Genomic DNA, 26,327 nt, shown 5'->3' with positions numbered 1-26,327 from the left:
AATTAATTGTGGTCACGGTTTGTAATTAAAAATAACTTAAATTTACCACCCAAGTATAAAATATTTTACACCATAACCAGTAACGTTTTTTTATGATCAAGTTTATTAGTTTGGTTTACGCTACGGTTCGACGAACAACTTACAAGGAAAAATATTACCAATATCCAAGGGACCAATAAGCTGTCGAGAGATACCTAGTATTTATTACACACATGTAACAGCCTTCCAGGATTGCAATAATACAAAATCAGTCAAGTGATACCGTCCATAAATTCTATGTACACATAGTAGGGAATGTGTTGAACAAAAACCCATTTCAAATTGATCATTCGGTAGAATGTTAAATAATATTTAGTTGGCCAGAGTGCGCTGCACTTTGCGCTGCTCACCATGAGCATAAATGGCTAACAATCATTTGAATACAATGCTATTAAACATATGTTTACAGCCTCTGGTGAGGGAAAAAATAGTTATGTGTAATGGCGGTTCGTGATCGCCTTCTAGCTGTACATTTGTAACGGTTCTGAGGAATTGAAATTTATTGCCACCAATATTTATTAGGGGCGCCCCCGCACTAAACTTTAGCATTCTATTTAATATATGAAGGAAAATAATCAGAAATATGTGAATTACAAATTTTATTTGTAAATAATTTGAGCAATTTAGTTCATGGAAAGCATAGAGATATCTGGGGAGGTAACCATATGATTTTCCTTATTAAGAATCTCGAGATAATTATACAATATTTGAAACACGGAATTTTAAAATATATATTCAAGTATTTTCTAAATTATATTCATAAATCTGCACATCACTGTGTTCACAATTTCCTAGAAAGAATTGTGCTAGAATTATTGGTTAATTAGAAAAATAAGACACATACTAGACTTAAAAGACAAGCAATGACAAAACGTGCGAAATTGCTTAACAGACTTCTTGGACGACGCTCCAAATTACCCATTGAACTCAAACGCTTAATATACAACACTATTCTCAAACCTATGCGGACTTACGGACTAGAACTGTCTGGGGTTCAGCCAAACATACGGACAGTACAGACATTTCAATCAAAACTCCTCCGACAGATAGCTGACGCTCCTTTCTACGGTGACTAACCTCACTCTTCACAACGACCTCAACATTCCCTTCATAGACCAACTCGCCAAGATTAAATACCAAAAATTCCATACTGCTCTCTCTACTAGCTCTAATCCTCTTGTACGTTTCCTCTGACATTCCTAATACTCCCCGCCGACTGAATCGCCAGTGGCCCCGCGACTTCCTTGAGGTCTGAAGACCTAAAGATCATTATATCCCGTAGAGAGTGCTACCACTGGGTAGTTTCTCTCCTCCTGTTCTTCACGTACCAATTAATCTTAGTACTTCCTGATTTACTTATTGTATATATGTATATACAGATTGTAGATAACTTAATAAATTATAAAAAAGAAAAAAAAGAAAAATAATTGATCCACTTGTAAGTGATGTACAGATGAAGTTTAGTGACAATCTTAAGAGGCATTTTTGAACAAATTGGAAAAGAGAGAATTCTATTTAGTAAAGTGAAGGTGTTTGCACAATGTGTTGTGATGCCGCAACTTTATTCAAGCGTCAGCCGATGTCCAATTCGTAGCCTAGACACTACATCTATTCTCTATTGTATGGTGAGTCCCAGGCCAGTGAAGTTTCTTTAATAAATTTTGGGTTTGCTGTTAGTTTTGGATGTCCACTCTGGCTATGCGCTAAGCATTACTTGTTCTTTTACCAATTAATGTAAAACAGAAAGTTTTCTTGACGCAATATTTTACCAGAGAACTCGGCAATGATAAGCTTTATCAAAACAAAACTGTTCTGAATTTAAAAAAAAATTAAATGAATAGAGAATAAAGTTAGTTTAAAAAACAAATTGAGAGGGCTAAAGAATTAAAAGTCAAAGCTAACCGGGTTTAAATGAATAACAGAAGGAAGTAAAGATTCAAATTATCAGATAAAGCGCTACAATCAACGTTGTATTTATTTACTACATACAGTGGCTGAACAGTTTCCAAGAATGTTTGCAGATAAACAAGAAGAAACAAAAAACTAAGAGAATAAAAAGCAAGAGAAGGTTTAAGTCAGTGGGAGACAGCCTGGACTTGCTCGACACAGCTGCACAGCTTCAGGCTAAATCTCCAGAAAGAAAGTCCTTTACCCTTTTATACAATTACAAAAAAAAAATGAAGTGGCCAAATTATTATTTACTAAAATAATAATCGCTTCCAGTGCACGTGGGCCTTGGACGAAAGATAAAGAAATTTATCTCCGGTCGTCCATTTCAAGAAGTTCAGGAAAATGTTAATTATAACAACTTAGTCTTTTCTTCTACCCAACTGTCGCGTAGGAAATCCGTCTTTAAACGAGTTAAAGAATTCTTCTCCCTAAGGCGAACTGTTCTTCCACCCATTTACAACTAGCAATAAGTGCTCCTCTCTCTGCAGATTGTGTTAAGTATCTAGGAATCTTCAAGGACAAACGCCTAACCTGGGAATCCATATACTTAAACGGGAAAGAACTAAACAGATGATTCAAATCTCTCTCTAGACTTCTTGACAAACGATTGAAACATCCATTAAACAACAAACGACTGACTCTACACTTGTGATACGCAAACCTGCCTGGACATAAGTGATGGAAACTTTGGGGTTCAACATCTTCAGAACTTAATTCTCCACCACTTGAACGATGTCTCCAAGGATTAAAAGATGGGCCTGTGTTCATTAAACTATCTTTGTGAGAAGTTAAGATGGAGGTGATGTCTGCGTAAGGTTGATGAGATCTGGAATGGCGGCAGTGTAAAGTGCAGGTCCCAGGGTTAATTCTCTTAAGATGCTGAAGATGTCCTACTTCAACAGGATAAAATGAGGGAATGAGGGAATAGAGGGACTATTATTTTTTTTGTTACAAAACAAAGTTAGGAGGTCAACAGTTGGATTTAAATGTAAATGTGGTAAATGCGGGGGATGTCCTTAAAAATTATAAAAAATGTATTGTATTTTATTTATTTATACAATATTTTTGGAATACTGATTTTCAGTTCTCTTATTTTGTTTGTATTGTTGTATTTGTAATATCCAACCCCTAAAGAAGGAAATATATTTGTCAAAACGTTGGTAAAAAGACGAGTTGTTGTTTTGGAACGATTACTCGCCAATTTTAACCCTTAATTTAATATTTTACGGTCACTAAACCAATATTCAGGGTGTTCAGCATAAGACTACCGTAACTTCGGAAGGCGATTCTGGGCATCATTAACAACAAAAAATTCCATATAAACTATGGCTCGATTCGGTTCCGTTTTATACATATTGTAAAGTTTTTCTTGTCCTTTTACTCAGAAAGAACTTTACTTACACAACTAATGCCTGCCACTAGTTACTTTATATAATATGTGGGTTTGATAAATAATAAAACTCGCTAAATTTGTAAGTAATAACCTGATTTATTAGCACATTAACATTAACTAACATGAACATTTACTAGCAACTAACGCTATTCATTACAGTTACCATTTACAACAGTCACAACAGTTTACTGTTACTTACTCACTACGTAACGCCACAAAACTGTTCCACGACTGACCACTGGTCCGCACTGCACCGAATTGCACTAACACAGCTCTACTCACTAACTGACTAACTGCCCAACTAGCTAACACTGAAGCACTCCGCAACACTGACTCTATCAAACTGTTCCTTCCAAAGTCTCTCCAAAACTGTCTCTCAAAGACTGACTTCCACGACTAACTCAAAAATAAACTCAAAGCTTACTCAACACTTCACTAAAAACTCTAATAACTCCGTCTGTCTCACTCTCACCTGTCAATCACTGGCTGGCAAAACACATATGCCACCACCCCAACTGAGGCCTTTCTCTTAGCTGGCTTTTACACAGCGGTGGACCGTTACAGGCTACGGCCACTAAACTCCTACAACAATCTAGCCCTTTCTCCTCTAGCTCAGGTAGAGACCGGCCTTTTGTTTACATAGTGTCGGCTTGTTACCGACTTTGGTCGCTCAACCCCTAGAACAATCTAGGCCTTTCTTCTCTGCCCAGGTCAACTTCGTTACAATATTTTTAATTTTATGTTTTTTCAAGGTACTACTACTTTTTAGCAAAAAATTAGAAACTAGCTATTTCTTATGTTTGGGCCACAAAGTGAAATACTTGATATTATTATTTTGGAATATAAATTAGCTTTTTTAAAAGAAAATTTAACCTTCTTTCTAATGAGCTAATTGAAATTGCTGTAGCTTTAATAGTTTGAGAAATATAGGCAACTTTTTGCTAAAAAGTAGTAACACCTTGAAAAAACATAAAATTAAAAATATCTATAAAACGGAGCCGAATCTATCCATAGTTTATATGGAATTTTTTGTTGCAAATGATGCCCAGAATCGCCTCCCGAAGTTACCGGAATCTTATGCTGAACACCCTGTATATTCATATTTTTCCAAAACATTAGAAATTTCTTTAGTTGAACAGCAGTTAAATTTCAGGTTCAAGAAAATATTGAACACCAAAACGAGAATTTGGTAATCGTAAGTTAAAATATAATTTGTCTCTTTTTGAAAGTAGTAAATAGAGTAGGAGAATCTAAATCTTTGCGCAAGAAACTGAGAGATTTAGCGCAAGGAAATTATTAGAAAAATAACAACAAAAGATGGTGTCGAAATCTCTACTTTGCACTCTTATCACTGTAAATCTTTTTTTAAAAAAAAATCATTCATCTCTTTACAGAATTATGAACAAAATCAATAAATCAACATGATTATTAGTATTATTTTTTGTTACAAAACAAAGTTAGGAGGTCAACAGTTAATAGGCTAACCCTAGGCAAAGGAATATCTACAGTAGAGAAGGTTATTAAAATGCAGTAAAATTTGGCCAGCATCTCGTACTAACCAGTTTTAGATGAAGCTGTAGGGGGTTCCTTAAGAAAGCATGGCTGCCTCTGTGTTGTGGTATTAATGTGTATTATTGGTGCTCTGTGTGCAATTTTCTCTCTCTTCTTCAGGTGTTGTATTATTAGCTAACAACAGCCGCCGACGGTGATTTCTAATCGGTTTGAAATTACTTTACCATTAGTTATTTCCAGCTTTTTAGCTAGTTGAAACAGGCTAAGTAACATTGTTGGCGGCCTTACTTTGAACAAACAAATTTGTTAAAGATTGTAATGTTTGTTTTCAACTACTTCCTTAATTCTTTTTTTCTTTCGCAGTATCCTTTAGATTTTTTTTATTTTTTACAAATACAGAATTTAAATTTACGTATTTCGTATTGACACGCGTTGTAGTAGGGTAAAGTGCCCCAATTTCGTCCCTGCGTCTAATTTCGTGTCCCCCTATTTAAAACAATCGCCAAGTATTGCACACTAATGGCAATTTTAAGAAAGCTACATTGAGGCAACAGTAATCGTTTGGAAACGTCAACTCGAGGTACGGTTCATGTCCAGCCGAGTTCTGAACTGTTATATTTTTAGTCATAATAAGTTGTTATATTTGGTAGTGTTTCAAAACCAGTATTCCAGTCTTTTAAAGGTTCGTTAAAATATTGATGTTGCTCAGGGCATGTCACATTTTGTCTGTATTTTTTGAAATTCTTCGAAAAACGAAACGCCAGTTCATTCATGTGTTGTTTCTATAGTGGTAGCCATCTTTAAAAATGCAATTGTTCGTAATTTCGTCCCCTTAAGTAGTCTAAATTTCCTCCCCGAAATTATTTTTATTTCATATTTGAAAAAGTCATAGAAAACAGTTGATTATTTGCTATCGATTTAGATGGCAAAATGTAAGCAATGGAATCCTAAGACAATGGTAGAAGCAGTGAAGGCGGTGAGAAAAAAAAGAAATGGGATACAAAACGGCAACAAAGACATTCCAAGTTCCAAGAGCAACGCTGAAGGATTATGTCAAATCCTCGATAGAACCAGAGAATATGGTTAATAGAAGTATTGGCCGACCAACAGTTCTACCCAAAGTCATCGAAAAAACTTCTACGGGTTAACTGACGGAGACTTGCCTCATATGGCGGCGTTTCAGTTAGCTAAGAAGAACAATTTGCCTCACCTTCTTCCAGCAACAAATCAAAAAGCGGGTTGAAAATGAGAACGGCTATTTCTCGAAACAAAAGACATGACAGTTTTTTCAGTGAGATTTGTTCTGAGTTTTGACTTTTCATCTTATTTGAAATTTGTGTATCAATGTATAGTATTATAAAAAACACAACATTCTTTATTACCGAATATATTTTTTTTACTTGTGGCCGAAGGGACGAAATTAAGAACACTTTTTTTAAACAACTAAAAGTGTACTTTTGTTTAATTATATTTTTTGCGTTTCTTGTATGAATTTTCTTAACAATATTATTGCAAAAATCAATAACTAATCTTCAAGGTAACAATAGAAATTTTGTCAAAGTTATTATTAGTTTTTATTTTACAATAAAATTCAATATACTTAAGAGGGGGACGAAATTTGGGCACTTTACCCTACGCTACTTCTATCAAACATTAGGAGGATATCAAATGGTACAAACGTCTCTTAAGAAGTAAAAATGAGACCACCAGGCAAACCAACCTAACTTTAAACATACTGAACCAAACAATAATTGCATAATTAAAATAGTGCAATGCATAATAACCCTTAATTTTCTAAATTACTCCTTAACAAAAGATAGGTATCTAAGATTTTTCTTTTAGTTCTTGGAAGTTATATTAAGTTTAGCCAAGATAAATAGCTAAGTTTATGGTAAAGAACTTTGTAGATAAAAAGCAATAAAAACTAATAATTACTGACTAGCTAAATCACCCTGTACACTGAATATTAACATTTTTATGTTTCAATAATTAAATATTGTTACATATTCATTGCATTACCAAATGGTTGCACTTGGTAATAATATAACTTGTGTTGCGTTGTAAAATTTAATACATTCTTATTTTTTGCAACAAATTGTGCGGGTTTTTTGTTGTTTTTTTTACTTTTATTTCATGTGTGAAACTTTGCATTTAATTGCTTTAATTACAGTGTTAATATTTTACAATTTATCGTAGCTATAATTAATACTGGAAGGGTTTGTATTTTACTAACTGTTAATGCTAATAAAGATTCTAACACGAAAATATAAAATGAAAATATAATTATTGTACTCTTTAAATATTTTCCAGCGATTGCGCCTATCATATATCCTCTCCACAACATATCAACATTTACATTGGATACAAGCCGAACTTAATGCTAAGGCAAAAAATTTAAAAAAAAAAACCTTACTACATAAGATTAATTAAAGCAATATATGCTTTAGCCTTCTGTGCTTGTATTTTCTATAATTAAGAGAATTTAAGTTATAGTCCATAATACTTTTTATATGCGGGTAGGGACTATGTGTACAGGAAGTTACAAAGTTTTCCGTAGCGTTGTAGATAAATGTGGACACGCTGGCAACATCAAGTGCTGCATGCATGTAATCTATGGGTGTCCACACCCATACATACATATTTATCCATTGTACTGGGCACCAAGAAAACCTCTGTATGTGGATGTCGCCCTCACATACCCACAAAGTCTATCCCAATCCTTCCCGTTTAAGTACACTATTAGGTCTTCTTTGGACAGTTGAGCCTTCCCAAAATACCTCACTCTAAACTCGGCAAGAATTGGGCACACAGCCAGAAAATGGAGAATATCCTCTTTAGCTTTTAAGTTGCACATGGTACAATCCCAGTTGGCTTCAGTGAGGACCATGGCTAATAGTTTAGACCCAGCATATGAACCTCGTCCGAAATACTAACCTCATCGTTGATAGCTTCTGCTCATCTCAAATTTACGACACATAATCTACACATGAGAGCAGCTCTTTATAAAGAATGTAGCGTTCCGAACGGGATGCCAAAGCCAACATTTCCTCACCATGACCACGACCCACCATTTCCACAATCCCATAAGCAAATAAAATCTTACACAATGGCGGATATGTAAGGGAACAATATGCATAATATTTTTCAATAAAATAATCAATATTTCTTAACTTTTCCACTGTCGCTTTACATTAGTAACATAAAACAGAATATATTTCGTTTAAAAAAAACTCGATTTTTAGTGTATTTTTGGAGAATTACGATTACCGGATACTTTGCGTCGAACTTAACCTAGTGTACTCTTGCATCTTGAGATTCATAAGGAAAAAACGGAGATCTCGGTGCAAAATAGTTTTAGAAACTACTTAAGAAGTATTAGAGATTCGATGGAATGCTTTCTATTGGAAGTATTAAGTTAAATTAACTGAAATTGAAAACATAACGATCTTGAAAGTGACCTGTGCCGAAGTATGTCGGAACATACTGTCATAGAATTTCTCTTCCGTCTGTCAGAATCGATCGCTACCTTTGGCTGTATGACGACAAAAATTAGTTTGTAAATTAGTATTAGAACCCACATGGGTCAGCGGAATAAAATTTTGGGGTTCAACTAAATTTCCCTAACTCCAAAGCGTCTGATCTCTTCAGTCCAAAATTCTTCCTACCGCTCAATATCTTGTCACCTATCTCACTATCCACAGCGACCTTAAAATCCCATTTATTAGGACCGTTAATTCTTCTTCAAATAAGAAACTCCATTAAACCCCTTTCAAATCTTTCGTTAGAAACTTCTCTTTCCGATTCGTCCAGATCAACCTTCCCGTTACCTCAAGCGTCAATGGACACATGATCCTTCTTTAATAAATTGTCATGAGTTACCATGGTTACCCTATCAGTTTCTGTGTGTAGTGTTATTTCAAACAGATTTGCTTGTACGCGTTTGCTATTTGTAAAAAACGAACTCGGAATTAGAGAGAATTGTAACGTTTTAAAGGATACAAAAAAGGAACCGGATAAGCAGGCTGTTTAAGCAAAAGTAACCCCTAAGTGACTTTCTTGAAAGATGGAACTCTTTGAAGAAAACAAATTTCACTCCAAATATATGGTTCTTCAGACTTATATTCTAATCAGACGAGTTCAGTTATCATCTAATATTTCAGTTCTCTTCAGCGGTATCCTCTTAATATTAACCAATTAAGTTATGTTTTAAATACATTCTATTGCAAATTACCTTTTAACATATATCAAACAATATTTAAGGTTTGCACGGCCGAGTTAGTTTAAAAGCGTGTTCTAATTTTTACACAATAGTTGGCCCACAAGGCCGTCTATATCGTTAATACTGTGTTTTATTGAGAGCTAGAAGTTAGTTACATTCGTTAGTTATTATTATTGTTTAGTTTTTTACTTTGATTGTTATTTACAACAATGATATAAAATATATTCTCTAAATCTAATAATATAGTTCAATAAATAGCACCTGCTCTTATAATGACGTTTTCTTTTTGCGTATTTTAACCTTTAGGGTCACTTTATTTGAAGGTAATTGGGATTTATTGACAGTTTTAAATTATATTTAATATTTATTTTTGAAACTTATAATATTTAATTCTTTAACAATATTTTATCAACTATGGTTAGCCATTTTAGATTTTCACTTAATACACTTTTTGCCAATCCTGGGCCAACATTTTGGACATTACTTCTGTAGTTAAGTGTAGCTGGGGGATTGCTTGAATTTGTAGAGCCACAAAGTTAGTAGAGTACGAGAGGATAATTTATTTAAAGAAATAGGATTATTAACTGAAAATATGTGAAATTAGTTTTTACTAATCTAATAATTAGGAGCACTCGAAATATATAACTAGACTAAAGAAGCTAAAGAAACTGACCTAAATGAAGCGTGGTTAACGATTCCTGTTGGTTTCTTTCCTGTTGGTGAAGTCCTTGTAAGCTGGTAGTCCTCTTTGTAAGGCTTATGCTTTGGAAATAACCTAAGATTACCGGGGAGACCTGGTGCTGTGCTGGTTGCCTTTACTAGGGGGTAATAGAATGAACTTCTAGATCTCTCGAATTTCCAAAGTAACTAGCTATTCAAAACAAAAGCTCCCAAAGCTGGCTGGGAAATCAATCAATCGAAGGGTTATCATCAGTAACAGATTTTCCAATTTAAGATTTCGAACTTATAAATAGTTACCAGAGAAGAGTTGAGACGGAATACTGAGGATTTCTCTTATTTTCACCACTCTGTATTTCCATCTTTCGTATCAGTGAAATGAACACTGTACATCATTACATAGAAGAGTGAAAAACAAAGAAAAACCAAGATGAATTAAACGAGGCCAGCAGGAGTTGGAAGAGGTAATGGAGGGGGGCTATTTTTAAAAAGAGGATAGTAACGAATGTAAACCGGCAAGTTGTTCTTAAAGGCGCAGTCCTATGAGAAGTAATATTGTGGTCAGAAGAACGAGAACAGGTGTCGCAAATTTACGGAGGATTTGAAGATCTTTACAGGAGTCTATGAGGAAATGTTTGCTTCAGAATTCATGGTAAAGTCAATTTAACGCCAAAATATAGGGATCTCTGGCAATTCCAAAGATATCTCAGAAAACCATTCATCAGGTGCTCTTCAAGAAATTAAAAAGAAATTAGTGAGGTGACGAGCAGTTAGTGAGTATTTTTGGGGAATTGTGTAGATGTTGGTGATTAATTTAAGTCCCAGCTCAAGCATTTGATGCAATATGGCAGTTTTAATGCAAATCGTGGTAATTTAAATTTCGGAACATTAAAGAAAGAATTTTCGTCAATTTTGGCCAAGTACGAGACATTTTTATTGGATAATGACATACAACGTGTACAACAAAGTACCTTCTGTTATATTTACAAACTACTAAATATTGAATATCAATATAGTAACCCGCAATTATATTTAACACTTCCACTACCCCATAATGTCACAACAGTAATAGCTCAATTGAGAACTTGTAATACATTAAATTTAAAATTATATTTTAAACATAATATATACGCGATAAACCCGTCAGAAATTTGTCAAATTTGTAATATGATGGAAACTGAAGATCTTTATCACCTATTGGTAATTTGTCCTCTGTACACGCCACTAAGAGAAATACTGTTTACAAATTTAGGTATTAAAAATAAATTAAATGCAAGCAACTACTTTGAAGTATTAAACATCGATACAAAAAACAAAGCCGTATGGATTTATAATTATTTTTATAACATATGTAGATTACGTTCTTTTTGTTTGGGTCAATGACCCATTTACTATTTGCTATTGTACCCTGAATATACAAGAAAAGTATGCTCTTGTTTTAACGTGTTGATGTAACTTGGATAAGTTTAAAATTAGTGTTGAAAAATTATAAAATGTACTTGTGTTTGTGTGTGTAAATGAGTATTCAGTAAATAGTATTCAGTCTGTTAATGTACAAAGGCTAAATTTATGTTTTCACTTGAAAGAAATTATTATTATTATTTTTTTTTTTTCTTCTCTTTTTGTTTACTAGTTATTAACTATTAAGTTTGTTCATAATTGTGTAAGTTTGTTTGTTAATTATGTACTGTGAGCTCTGTCCAACAAGATTTTGTATCTTTAGAGGGATAAAAATAAATAAATAAAAATAAATTTAAGTCCATACGAGAAGGATAGACCTAAAGTGATATTTGAGCAAGAAGGTAGTTTTAAGATAAATGTTTTCAAGTAAAATTGTAAGATTATTGACGAAAAGTAAAAAAAAAAACTAAATCGGGAATTGATTGAGAGAAAAATTGGGAAAATAAGGAATGGATTTAACCAAGAGTTTTGGAACTAATTCAATTCAAAGTTTGCTTTAATTTACACAAATTTCAAAGTAGCTCCATTTCATTTGAATTAAAATATTCTTTCGCAGCTGCTTTTTTAGCCGCACGGAATTACAATGATTAGATTGAAGTTCGACACAGTTGACTTAGGAAGACTCGAAGACGGTTTGTTATTAATTACAATGGGAAGTAAGATTGGGATGCTGCATTTGATAGATTTGAAGCTGGGCCCATTTTTGTGCTCCCATATTTCAATACATTTGTGAGAGGGGAACTGAAAGAAGGGAATGAATACAATTTGTGTAAAGTTTTATAGTCAGCTGATTTTTCTTTCTTTATTTTTTTAATCTTAAATTATTTGTGTTGTAATTTTAGTTGAAAGTAAACAAATGGTTTTGCAACTAAAATAAAAACAAAACTTCCAAAATATACTATTTCAAAGTTTAACCTTAACTTAAGTGGAATTCAGTTAAGAAAAATTCCGAAATAAGGCCACGAGACAAGAAAACAGAATGGCCCACCAATATCGTATTTGAACTCTCGTCACAAAAGGTCAACATTGAGGTTGAAACACTTGGAAGTAACCAAGAAACGCAAATGCTGAGACAGACAACAAATAGAAAAGTAGCGACAGTAACAAATGAAACAATAAATTGCATTGTATTTCAATAAATCCAACTGTTGCGTTTTACGCTATTACACTATAAGTTGGTTATGAGTTATACAGGTGCGGTTTACCTTACAGGCTATTTTTTTTATAATTTACATACTAGTAAATAAATCAAATATTTTATTACTGCTTGAAAAAAGTTTGACACTTCGATTTATCTTTTTAAAAGGTATGATTTTTGTTGTTTCATAAACTGTTACAAACTATTAGAAATGGTTTTAATTGTTGTTAGTAATTAGCCATTTTTTGTAGCGTTTCTTTGTGCTGCAATCAGCGCGTTGGCGCTATAAGTAGCAATGATAGAAGTGAATAGTAGATACAAACGAGTGGAGAAGTTACCCAGTAGTAATACTCCAAAACACTGAACTATTAGTCTCCTCTCTTCACTAGAGTGGAGATCACGAGGCCACTTGTCAGGGCCTCTTAAGGCGTCTTGTCAGGTTGTCAGGAAGAGTTCTAGAAGAGAGATTTTGAGCTAGAGGATTGCAGGTTGAAGTGGAGTTTTCTGTGTCGTGTTTTAGCAACTTGTGCGATAAAAGGAATGTTAAGGTCAGTGTGTATAGTCCAGGTTGGAGACATAAAATGGAGCGTGTACAATAGTTCGAAGTATTTTAGAAATGAAGGGACTGATTTTTTTTTTAATTTTGTTTAGCGAGATGGTTTAGTAATGATTATCGTACTACATAAATTATCACCAATATTAATATCAATATATCGATCATTTAAGTTAGTACATATAAACTGAAAGTGAAATATTTATCAACAACCAGTCCACTCTATCTTTGAACAGCTCTAACAATAAGACTTTTAGCAAGAAATAATAAACTTCATTCTTTTTCTTTTTCTACTGCTTCTAGTTCCATCAATGCAGTCATTAAAAATAATAACGTGAATAATACTGCAACCATCCCGTGTAGGTCAGTTAACCAACAGAACTATGTATATGTCTGCAAACTGAAGGTATTGTTAAGGAATCTTAAGATTGCGGAGCGATTCGACGCCAGAAACTTCGAGGAGGATTGATCGGAAGTGATCTGGTAGAGCTGGGTTCGAATTGGTGGATTAGAGGAGACTATTTCCAGTAGCGGGATCGGACTAGGTTGGATTCGAACCAAATAGTTTGAATTTTTAGGTTGGATACATAAAATAGAGCATTCATTATTGTTTTTAGGATTTTCGGATTGGAGAGCTCGTATTCGAAGAGGAATGGATCGTTTGGGATTGATGCTGGAAAGGCATTGTAGTATGGTCTACTTTTAGTCGTTTGGATTAGCTTATAGCGTTTGCAATGTAATATTTTTATCACTTTGTGTCAGTTTTGTACAGTCTATCCGGTCTTATGATAACGAGGGTATTTTGTTCAGAAAACCCGAGATATTTTACTTGATTTGCTGTTTCAATAAGGATGTTATTCAGATTAAGAAAAGGGATTTTGGAAGTCCACATAGTTTCAGTAACAGTTTACGTCTTATTTCTGCATAAAAATAAATATATTTTCATTTTGATCATTTCATTTAAAGACCCATTTAAAAAAATGTCATTCGGATAAATTATTTATTTTATTTTTAACTTAATTAGTGATCTTAATTAGATTTATTTCCAATATCGGATAATCTAAATATGACATCTGAAAGGAGAAACACTGGGAGTGCATAAATGCAACAGCAGGCACATTCCTGTATTGTAGCTGTCACCCGCTGTCGGACAGATCACGGGGCTTAGCTGTTCCAGCAATCTCTCCTCTACCTTAATAGGCGGCCTTGTTCAAAGGCTTCACTATCCCTTCGTAACAACCGCACTGCTCATTAAAGTTGGTACCCTTGTCTCACTTGTGTTTTACTATCCGCTTTTATACACTTCTACACTCAGACATCCAACAACAATAACTAATAACTAATTTACAAATAAATAGAGAATTTAGGAGAGATAGTTGAAATTATTTTTTCAATATTGGTTCAAATTTAGTTTACCCTGTGTGTATTATCAACTATTGGCTTATTTATTAATATTTTATTTATTTATTTGTTTTGTGAATCACATACAAAGAGTTGAGCAAATGAATACACAAGAAAACTAATTCTACCAAAAACAGAATAAGTAAAAAAAAAGGAAACTTTCATTAAATAAATACTAATAAAAAAGATAAATGAAACTTAATAAACTGTAAGATTACATAAAATTGGGATTAAATAAGCAAATTACAATTAAATCAATGAAGTCAATAAAGTTGGGCTCTTCTTCTCAGACATTCTTTTAAATAAATAAAAACCTAATTCATGATCAATTCATCATTTGAACCAAACAGAGAGTATGTAGACAAAAAAGAACATCTTTCTAAATATTTCTGTCTGATTGAGTGATACGCTGGACAAATAAACAATATTTGTGGCAAATCTTCATACACTTTCAAATCACAAAATTGAGAGAAAATTTTAGGATCGATTATATACTTATTGATACTGATATTTAATGAAATAATGTATTGACCTGTAATTCTGGAATTGTGTAAATACTCTTGTTACTGTAATCTATGCAGAAGTTATTTCTGACTTTGCAAACTGTAGTCATATAAACCATAATAGTAGAGACTAAAATTGGAGAGATTCAATATCTAAGTTCTTCAAATAAACTTCATATTTGGACAGTACTAAAGGGATTATTTATTTATTAATATACTCAAGCATAAATCTCAATCTTTCCTCTCAAACTAGATGAGAATTCCTAATTATTCCATTAATTTTGCAATCGTAATTTCAAATTCTTGGATACCCTGTGTATACATTCTACTTCGGGCTCAATAATTAAATGTATAAAGAAGACTGCAGTAAAACTAGACAAAAATTCCTTTATATTTTCATTAATTCTGCAATTGCAACTTCAAATTCGGCCTACACTACGTTTATAGTCCTCCATTGGCTTATTTATTAATATACTCAAGCGTAATTCTCATCCTTCCCAAACTATAGATGAGAATTTCTAATTATTCCATCCCTTCCGCAATCTTAAAGGCAAATTAGGAGTATCCTTTGTGAACAATCCACCTCTGCCTTAGTTGTAAATGAAGGAGAAATCATATACTTTTGTTCAATACTAGGCAAGAATTCCTTATGTTCCAATTATTTTGTAATGGTAATTTGAAATTCAGGCCTAAATAGGATTGTACAAACAGGGTACTCCGAATTTGAAGTTGCAGTTGCAAAATAAAAGACAGAATAAGGAATTCTCGTCTAGTTATCCGGAAAGATTGTGATTTCTGCCTTCAGTATATAAATAATTAAACCAGAGGTGGAAAATATACACAGTGGGGCCAACATCAGCACCCTGCTTATCCGGACAAGTGCCGGGTCACACATTGCTTGTAAGGACTCACTTAATTTAAAGAGAATCAAGACGCTGAAGACAACAAAACCCAAGGTACGTGGTTTTAAACAGAATGACTGTCAAAGAAGAGGACGGCTAATCTTCAGAACAGCGACCGGGGGCCTATTTATTTATATCATTTTATTTACAGTATAATTTTTAATCTAGTTGGCTGTCTCCACATCATTTCCTACACAAAGCAGCCCGCTGAGGCTCTGTCACCCAAAAACCTGGAGCCGACGCTGTCTTCCGGTATAAAATTTACTTCGGCACGTTCCATGCGAAGGAGTTGAACCGAAAGGGTTCTCAACCCAAAACTGTCAAATACTTAATACTGCAACCAAATTACAGACATCTCTAATTCTGTTCTCCATAATCTTCTCAAACTTTCATTAGTAACAGAAGTGGTAGTAAAATCTAAATATGACAAAATTCAATCGTTCAACAGTCGATTAACAGTGGTTCGTTAATAGTTCGTACAACCACATAGTTATCTAATGGTTCGGACACTTCCCAGACAAACTACCCGATGGTCTGACCCATCTGAGGATGGGCACAAATCTGAGCTGGAATTGATAAGTTTGGAGAAGTGCCCTAACTTCAGTGTTTGTGCAGGCGTTCTATCTAACATACAAATACCCTAAACTAAGCAATAGTGTGTTCTAAAGCAATAAATCAAAGTATTTGGCGGCAGAAAGTAATTTCTTATTTAAAAGAAAAAGTAAATAAATATTAAAAAATTCGTCCAATTGGGTTAGTTGCACCCAAGATAACTGTAACTAACCCAAAATGTAAAATTTATGAGGTTATGAATTTTCTTACGTCGCCCTTAGCAATATAACATCACCATTCGTTCACTAGCCCCATATAAAATGAAATAATATGTTATGTACGAATATAAATGATAAAATACATTATTGTATGCGGTACTTTTAATCAAAGTATATAATGGCGGCTTTCCTTTTTATGTTTTAATATCTTAGGAGGTCCTCCATTTAATGTTTTATTATTTCTAGAGTTCTATAATAACTTTTATAATTATTTTATAATAATTTTCAAGTTTATTTTTATTTGTAAACATTAACGATTTCTAGAAATAAATAAATCATTTTTTAACGCATTACGTTTATCATCGTAGTGTTCGGGTGTACCATCGCTGGAGGGTCTTTTGGATAGAAAAAAACTCTTTGTGGTCCAGTGTGTGAATTGGAGGCTGCATTCAGATTTATATTGGGCTTTTTTAGAATTTATAGTAATTACAGTTGATTCAAAATAATTCTATGGTGATATATGGCACTTATATATACATAGCTATTGTTTGTATTAGTGTGTATACTATTATAAAACATATTGGAATTATGTCTGTATGCGCCATGGATACCTGTGTTCTAACGGTACACTGTGAGGGAGCTTACCTTTCTTTAAGGTATACCTGCAAATTATTTTACTCTCATTTAATTTAAATGATTTATAAATTATACTTTAATAATTAATTTAGTAAACATTTATTTTTTTCTTATTTCCTTTTTTAAATAAATATTTTCTGCAACCTTATGTGACAATTTACAGCCGTAGAGAGTAACATATAAAGTGGGTGTGATAATACGCAGTAGGCTAAGATGTCTGGGTCACTTACTAAGAATGGTAGAAGACAGAATATCCTTTGAAGCTTTTCATCGGCCATTTGGAGAGCAGAAGAAAAAGGGGAAGACTCCTGGATGTCTTGGAAGACGACCTAAGGATATTTGGTTTGAGAAGATGGGTGGTCCAGGTCAGAGAACACTGGAGGAAAGTGGTTGCGGAGGTCTAGGCTCTTCGAGGGTTATAATAGACCAAGAACCAACCAAGAAGAAGTAGAAGAGAGTCAACTTCTAATTTTATCAACTCTACTACGAAGACAGTGAAGGTAGCTCTATTTTAACTTTATTAACAATATTAATCTCCATTTATGGGGTTAGCTGAGTGGTTACCGAACTGGATTTCCACGTGTGTGTTCCGGGTTCGTATCCAGCTACTGGCGCTCTTAGATTTTTCTCTCCACGCAGGCTTCTTAGCGCTCACTTTCCGATGTTAGTGTCGTCTTTAAAGAAAGAACACTTTCCAGAGGCCGGTAGAGCTCTGAAAAAAAAGCCCTGGGCACAAATTACCTCAGATGTTGAATAATAATAGCTTTAAACCGATTACCTCTGCTCTGAACATGTAAATTATCATTTTATGAATTTTACTCATAAAAACATGTGCCTAAAAAATTTCTATTTCTTCACAATACCTTCCTAAACTGTGTATGTTTTTTTAAAAAAAATATCTCATGTTAAGTAAATTCATTAAAAAATTTGGATGTTGTGGTTTATCATCAAACAACAACAAGGTACTTTGTACCTTGAGTCGCAGTCTGTCTGTGTAGGGCAGTCGGTCATGTGAGTTGGGCTAGTGAGTGCGTGTTTAAATCATATCATATCAGGAGTATACTCCACTATCATTTTTGAATTATTCTTTAAACCAACTGTAACATTGTAAATTGGATATCCATTTAACTGTAACGTATGTTGAACTAATTAAACTATATATCAATTTATTTCTTAAACATTTTCTGATCAATCAAAATAATTTACTAAACATTTTCTGGTCCCATCCGGGCCGGATTTTGAACTAACGATCTACAGATATACAGTCCACATCTATTATAGAACATTCAGATTAAACAGTGTTTGTCTCAATCAGGCTATAATGCCTAAATAACTAAAAATAATTGTATTTTCAATCAAAACCATATTATATTATATTATTATTTTTGCTGTTACTGTGAAATACTGATTAATATTTTCAAAAAAAACAGCTATAGTTTCTTAACACACTTGAAAAATTAAAATAAAACTAAATTCGTCATTTCATCCAAATAATCTTTAAATTATAGAAATAACTAACCATGCGGTCTCGAGTTTAGGAGTACGCTGTCGTTAGTTCTGATTTTTGCCGTAAGTTAAAGCGTCATAGAGCTATCGCTTCCGTTAATTTTTAAAGTGTGTTGCTTTACGAAGTGTGGCAATAAAATTTAGGTATAATCCTAAATAGAAGAGTAATTAATTATTGTATTTTCATATTTACAAACTGCATTTCAATATTAACTATCAATATCTATTAAGCTCTCATTTATTCAATGTAATCATTTCTGATTTATTTAATTTGTGTTTATTTTCATAATTCTTTGTATTTATCTTGAATCAAAGCCTATGTTAAGTTAAAATTATATGTAATATTATCTTGTTGTCTCTGTTTATAGACGTTTACAGTAGTTGTTAATTCATGCATATTTTATGTTATTTGTATTATTTTTCTAGCTTTCTGATTTTGCTCTAATCTTCTGAATTCTGTAACTTTCCTTTTCCCTTAATATCTATCTTTGCTTATTCCGGTATATCTCATTTTATTTTACATTTTTTAACATGACGGAACCTCTCAAGCTGTCATTAGATCAAAAAATTACCCTGCATAAAGACAAGGCCTTTTCGCTAGCCGATGATATTAAGTCAATCTGTGAGACTGGCCGCCGAATTAGCACTGATTCCACAGCAATTTCGTTATTTAAAGGGATGTTTAGATCACTTGATGTAACTTATGAAAAATTTATGAATGAATGGGCTGAAATTAAGTCACTTTATTTGGCAAAGGATGCAGAATCGGAATTTCCGTCTAAACGAGAATCGACAATTCTTAGGGCTACCAAAGACTTTTATTATGAAGCCGGGGGTATTTTTGAAATTCATTGCGCCTCATATCAACCCAGGCCTACCACTTCAATTCAGAATTCACTGTTAGACTTATCTCAGTGTATTTCTATTCGATCACGACTTCCTCATATCACAATACCAGTATTTTCTGGCAAGTTGCAAGATTGGCCCTTATTTAGAGATACTTTCAGTTCCATGGTCCATGATGAAACTTCGTTGACAGCTGTTGAGAAATATCACTTTCTTCTTGCTAACTTACAGGGTTCTGCCCTTTCTGTCATTAAACATGTACCAGATTCTGAGGTAGGCTACGAACAAGCCTGGTCAGCATTGCTTCAACATTATGACAATAAGAGAAAACTCGCAGCATTCTACCTTGACCAGATACTGAATTTTAAACCTCTCACAGGTAAAGCTACAGCAGCTTCACTGCAACACTTTATGCAGGTTGTCATTGAAAATGTCACTTCCTTCGAAAAAATTAAAATTCCTAATTCGCCAAAGTACATTATGTTTGAACTAGCTCTTCGCTGCTTGGATGAAAGCACAAGAGAGTCATTCGAATTGGCTGCTGCAGATGAATTTCCCACTTGCGATGACCTAGCCAAATTTGTGCGAAAGAAGGTAAACGCCAAAGACATTACAGAAAGGGGCAAAGGGGATTTAACTCCAATCCTTAATCAACCTTTTAAGCCCAATAACACTAGATCAAATAGAACTCCTATCAAACCTTCCAATTCATTCTTTACAAATACAACCTCTTCTCCATCAGTAGTAAACGAGGCGAATAAACTTGTTTCTTCCTCTCGTTCTCCAACATGTTTTCTATGTAAGCAAAGGCATAAGCTTACGGAATGTCCCACTTATGTTCGAGGCACGCCTAAACAACGTTATGATATTCTAAAAAATTGGGCTGGCTGTAAAAATTGCCTTTATCCTGGCCATCGTACGAGAGAATGTACTTCTCGTTGGAAGTGTCGCCAATGTGGAGGACGTCATCATACCACCTTACATTTACAACCATCCATACCTAGTATGCCATCCATTACTCAGCCAACTCCTCAGTTACCTTCTACTAATAAGGAGGAACCATCCGCTACAAATGTAGCATTCTCTGCCATTTCTGCTAACCATACCCCGGAAGTGCTTTTGGGCACAGCAATTGTTCAAATTTGTGACGTTAATGGTGTTTTCCATCCGATAAGAGTAGTTATAGATTGTGGTAGTCAATACTCTTTTATAACAGAATCATGCGCTTCCATGTTACAATTACCCTCTATTCCCTTTAACATATCTGTATCTGGAATTGGTCAATCCATGTTATTAACACCAACCAAGAAGGTAATGTGTACATTACGATCACTTTGCTCCGTATCACCTGACCTCTATACAGAGGCTGTTGTTATCCCAATCATTACACAACAATTACCCCATCAAAGGTTACCCCCATCAATATGGAAACGCTACATTCATCTGAATTTAGCGGATCCTGACTTTTGGAACCCAGGTCCTATTGATTTTCTTCTCGGAGCGGATCTTTTCTTACAGATCTTAGACTGTTCTTCACCTCCCTGTGAGTTTAATTTTAATCAAAAGGAACCAAAACTACTTAGTACCATCTTTGGTCAAATTATTATGGGTAAATGCACGGAGCTTTCCTGTTCTCAATCTACATCATCATTCTTTATTACTTCTTCAGATGTCTATTCCCTTATGGAAAGATTTTGGGAAATCGAGACCATCAAAACTGAGCAGCCCACTTTATCACCCGACGATCAATTTTGCGAAGATCATTTCAAAGCTACTCATTCTCGTATGCCTGATGGGCGTTATGTCGTTTCATTGCCATTTCTCACCGTACCTAATTATCTAGGCCCAACACATTTGTGTGCTTTACACAGATTACGCAATGTGGAGTTTAAACTTGCATGCGATTCCGCTCTTTCCCATCAGTATCATTCATTTCTGCAAGAATATCTTGACCTGGGGCACATGGTAACAACTAACAGACCCGCAAAATGCGTAATACCTCATCATGGGGTTTCGAAGATTGTAAATGGTGAATCGAAATTGCGTGTTGTTTTTGACGGTTCTTGCAGAACAACTTTTGGATCACTAAATGATTATCTGGGTGCAGGCCCCAAACTACAAACGGATATCAGTGACATCATTTTGAATTTTCGAAAACATCGATTCGTGATTACTGCAGATATTGTAAAGATGTATCGTCAGATACTTATATCCGTTGATGATAGAGTCTATCAACATATCTTGTGGCGCTTTTCTTCTGATCACCCCATTGAAGAATTCGAGTTAACCACAGTTACCTATGGTCTCAAATCATCTCCCTTCTTGGCCTTACGGGTCATTCAACAGCTTGTGACTGATGAAGGTGCACTTTTTCCTCTAGCCACTAAGGCTCTTACCCATGACACCTATGTTGACGACATAGTCACGGGTGCTTCCACTATCGACGGGATATTATCTATTAAAGAGCAATTAATTGCCCTATTATCAAAAGGAGGTTTTCAGTTGAGCAAATGGACGAGCAACAGTTCAGACGTTATCAAACCTAGTCCTGATCAATGTAAGGTAATGCCAATATCCTTTAGCGAAATGGAAGAACCAACTGTTAAACTTTTGGGGTTGCAATGGGATCCAATACAAGATGTCTTCTCATACAAGATACATATGTCTGCTTTACCTCCTACCAAACGAATGATATTATCCATAATAGCACGTATTTATGATCCTCTAGGTTACGTGCCCCCATCTGTGTTTATCGCTAAAATACTTCTACAAGAGACTTGGAAATTAGGAATTGGTTGGGATGAGAATTTGCCAACTGCTATCTTGCACACTTGGGAGAATTTTCTTCTAGATATACCTAACCTTCAACAAGTTCGTATCCCACGCTACCTTATGTTGGACGATACACAGGCACCATGTTCCATTGTTGGCTTTTGTGATGCTTCGGAACGAGGCTATGGTGCTGTACTATACATAGTCTCCATCGTGAATTCGAAGAGGAAAGTTTTCCTCCTTAAATCTAAATCTAAATTGGCTCCACTAAAGCCCATGACAATTCCCCGCTTGGAACTTTGTGGTGCATTATTGCTTGCTTCATTGTACACATCTATTGCCAAATTCATTAAACACCTCCGAATCGAATCTACTTGGTTTTTCACCGATTCAGCTACTGTGCTTAGCTGGTTTCAAATTCCAGCACACACATTGAAGACCTTTGTTGCACATCGCGTAGTTCGCATCAGCGAACTAACCGAGATTAAATGCTGGAAGCATATTTCTTCCCATGAAAATCCTGCAGACTGCTGCTCAAGAGGTTTGCTACCAACCCAGTTATTGAATCATCCCTTATGGTGGGCGGGCCCCCCGTGGTTGATCCAACCTGAGACCTTATGGCCCTCAAATGAAACTAGTATCTCGTCTGAAAACATACCTGAAATCAAATCCTCTCATGTAACGTTAACTGTTACTTTTCACGCATCGGATTTCATCAACTGGACTGAAAGATTTTCTAAATACCGTCGTCTGGTCAATTCTTTAGCTTACGCCCTCAGATTTGTACCAAAATCAAAGTTTTCCGATCACATCAGACCTAAGGGTCCTATCACTGCTTTAGAATTTGACGCTGCTAACATCAAATGTATCAAACTTTTACAACATCATTACTATCCGGAAGCGTTCAATGAACACCTTAACCCAACTCCATTAATGTTATGTCTTAATGTATTTGTCGATCAAACTGGTATTCTTAGGGTGGGCGGTCGCTTACGCCATTCTTCCTTACCTATTGAATCCAAACATCCAATTTTACTTCCAAGACGTTCTCAATTCACTAACATTTTGATAGATTATTTTCATATAGAACATGCACATGCCGGACCTGCAACTCTTCTTGCTGCTATTCAACAACAATATTGGATTCCTGCTGGACGAAGTTTGGTGAAACAACGGAAACGAACATGCATCATCTGCCATAAAATGACCAAATCAAACCGAGCACCACTTATGGGCGATCTACCTCCCGAGCGGCTGTCTTCAGTCAGAGCTTTCTATCAAACAGGAGTAGACTTTGCTGGACCATTTCTATGCAAGGAGACGCCTCGACAAAAGTCACCGCTGGTGAAGGTGTATTTATGTTTATTTGTAAGCTTATCTACCAAAGCAGTTCATCTTGAATTGGTGCATTCACTATCCACTGAAGCTTTCATTGATGCTCTAGATCGTTTTATTGCAAGGAGGGGCAAACCTGTTAAAATGCTCTCCGAATGTGGAAAGAACTTTGTTGGCGCTGCTAACTATCTAGCTGAAGTAGCTGCCTGGCATGACTCAGAAACTACTCAAGCATGCATTCTTGATCACATCAATCATCATCACATCACATGGCTATTTAATCCTCCTCAAGCACCTCATTTTGGGGGAATCTGGGAGGCAGGAGTCAAGTCTACCAAAACTCTGCTTCGCAAACTTATTGGCAGTTCTACATTTTCATCCCAAGAGTTGAACAACATCTTCATAAAAATCGAAGCTATATTAAACTCACGGCCACTTCAACCTCTGTCTACAGACCCTCAAGATCTTCAAACTCTCACTCCGGGGCACTTTCTAATCGGAGCGCCACTCACTGCTCTTCCTGAAGCCACGTTAACAGACGTACCTCTTAATCACTTAACTCGTTGGCAATATCTGAGAGAGCGAGTACAACATTTTTGGAATCGTTGGCAGAAAGAGTACCTCCAAACGCTACAACAACGTACCAAGTGGATTACTACAACAACCCATTTAAAGGTTGGTGACATGGTCCTCCTAAAAGATTTACACACCTGGCCATTACAGTGGCCCCTTGCTCGAGTTATCAGTATTCATCCTGGCCCTGATGGTATCGTTCGAGTAGCTACTGTGAAGACAGCTCAAGGAGTCTATAAGCGCCCTGTAACTAAGCTAGCACCTCTACCTCAACTGAATGAGAACATGCCTTAATCAATTTCTACATCATATCCAGACCACCATCCACATCATCACGCAACTTCTCATCACATCACATCACATCTCATATTATTATCTTCATAGTTCTTCAAAAGTTCCAAATTTTGGTGGGCGGTATGTTAAGTAAATTCATTAAAAAATTTGGATGTTGTGGTTTATCATCAAACAACAACAAGGTACTTTGTACCTTGAGTCGCAGTCTGTCTGTGTAGGGCAGTCGGTCATGTGAGTTGGGCTAGTGAGTGCGTGTTTAAATCATATCATATCAGGAGTATACTCCACTATCATTTTTGAATTATTCTTTAAACCAACTGTAACATTGTAAATTGGATATCCATTTAACTGTAACGTATGTTGAACTAATTAAACTATATATCAATTTATTTCTTAAACATTTTCTGATCAATCAAAATAATTTACTAAACATCTCATAATCGAAAAATCACAGTTGAAACCTAATAAATCGATGTTTTTCTTATCAGGAGATCGGAATCTAATAATGCGATTGAAATACTTCAATTTAAAGTGCTAAAACTGTGAAAATGCAATTTGGAAATTTATTTACAGTTGCAGTGACTATCACCTGAACCTTAACTACAATTTATAACCTTCGCCCTAATTAGAAAACGATACTGATGAATATTTTTAAGATTTATTATGACAGGGCCACATTGTTAAGGGCCAATACTGAATGCATACAATAATTTTTTTAATGGGATTATTAAATCAAGCCAGAATCATTAAACAAATATGTAATCACTTAGCTTGTACCACTTTCTGTTCGTAGTTCATAACCCGGTACCTTGTTAGTTAGACATACAATTAAAGAAGAAAGATTGTCCAGTGGGTGTGCACATTGTCTAGTAAAACTCCACAATGACATTAGAATAGATTAATGGAGGACTACTAAAGGTTGTTTCTATTATTTTATTTCTATTTCATCTAGATAGTTATTTTGGTTTGTATTTTCTTTTTTGTACCTTCTACATCCAGACTCTTGTTCATCTAATGCTTTGATTTCCCTACTTCTTTTATTGTCCCACTTCCTTTAAAACTGTAATTAACTGTTTCGATCCTTTATTTACTGTAATTATGGACTTGTTGTTTTGTTTTGAAAATTAAATACATTCTTGAATTCAAATATTTATTTATAAATGATTTAAAGCAGGGGTGAGCAACCATTTTAATCATTGGGCCAATTTAAATTTAATTTTTTTTTTGGCGGGCCGCACATAGATTAACTTTTATTAATAATTTACGAAACTTCGTACGAAACGCATCGCGTCCGTATTGCATGTTTGAACAAGTCACCGACAAGTGTGTAACTCGTCACAAAAAAATCGCGCAGACGCGGCGCGTTCGTATTTAATGTTTAAAAACGTCGTCGACAAGTAACTCGCCATAAAAAAATATGTAGGTTTAGTATGTACTACCATTTTATTACAATTAATTTTATAACAATATATTGATGGGAGAAAGTCGATAAAATAAATTCAATTTTAGAAATGCTTGGCGGGCCGCGTGTTGCTCATCCTTGATTTAAAGAAATGATGAAACTATTTTCAAGCTGCTGCAGTCTGTGATGCAAAGAGAGCTCAGTTTAGTCGGAAAAGCTGCGCCAATTAACCTAAAATCTAAATTTGAAGAAAATTGGGAAATTCATTTTACTGAAAAGATTTTTTATTTTTAATGATTCTTTTTTCTGGTTGGAAAATGGTTACATTTAAGGGAACATTTGTATCAAATTAAAAACATAATTATCTTTAATGTATAATTAGGTTTTTTAGTACAAGTTCCAAGTTTAAAAAAGAAGAAAATGAATTGCAATAAGGAAATACTG

The 26,327-nt window shown here is 34.7% G+C and overlaps 1 protein-coding gene across 1 annotated transcript; it reads left to right on the top strand.

Moving 5' to 3' along the window:
- Positions 1–19,192: 19,192 nt before the first annotated feature.
- Positions 19,193–24,481, top strand: LOC141454438 (uncharacterized). The gene has a single exon (XM_074128663.1). The coding sequence runs from the start codon at positions 19,193–19,195 to the stop codon at positions 24,479–24,481; it is 5,289 nt and encodes a 1,762-aa protein (XP_073984764.1).
- The last annotated feature ends 1,846 nt before the right edge of the window (positions 24,482–26,327 follow it).

Source organism: Rhodnius prolixus, unplaced genomic scaffold (genome assembly GCF_049639745.1).
Source record: "Rhodnius prolixus isolate KJV_2025 unplaced genomic scaffold, Rpr scaffold_9, whole genome shotgun sequence".
NCBI lineage: Eukaryota > Metazoa > Arthropoda > Insecta > Hemiptera > Reduviidae > Rhodnius > Rhodnius prolixus.
This window is presented reverse-complemented; position numbering and strand designations above follow the sequence as displayed.

Excerpts from the sequence above, each read along its gene's own strand:
- LOC141454438 (XM_074128663.1), top strand. The coding sequence starts at position 19,193 with ATGACGGAACCTCTCAAGCTGTCATTAGATCAAAAAATTACCCTGCAT.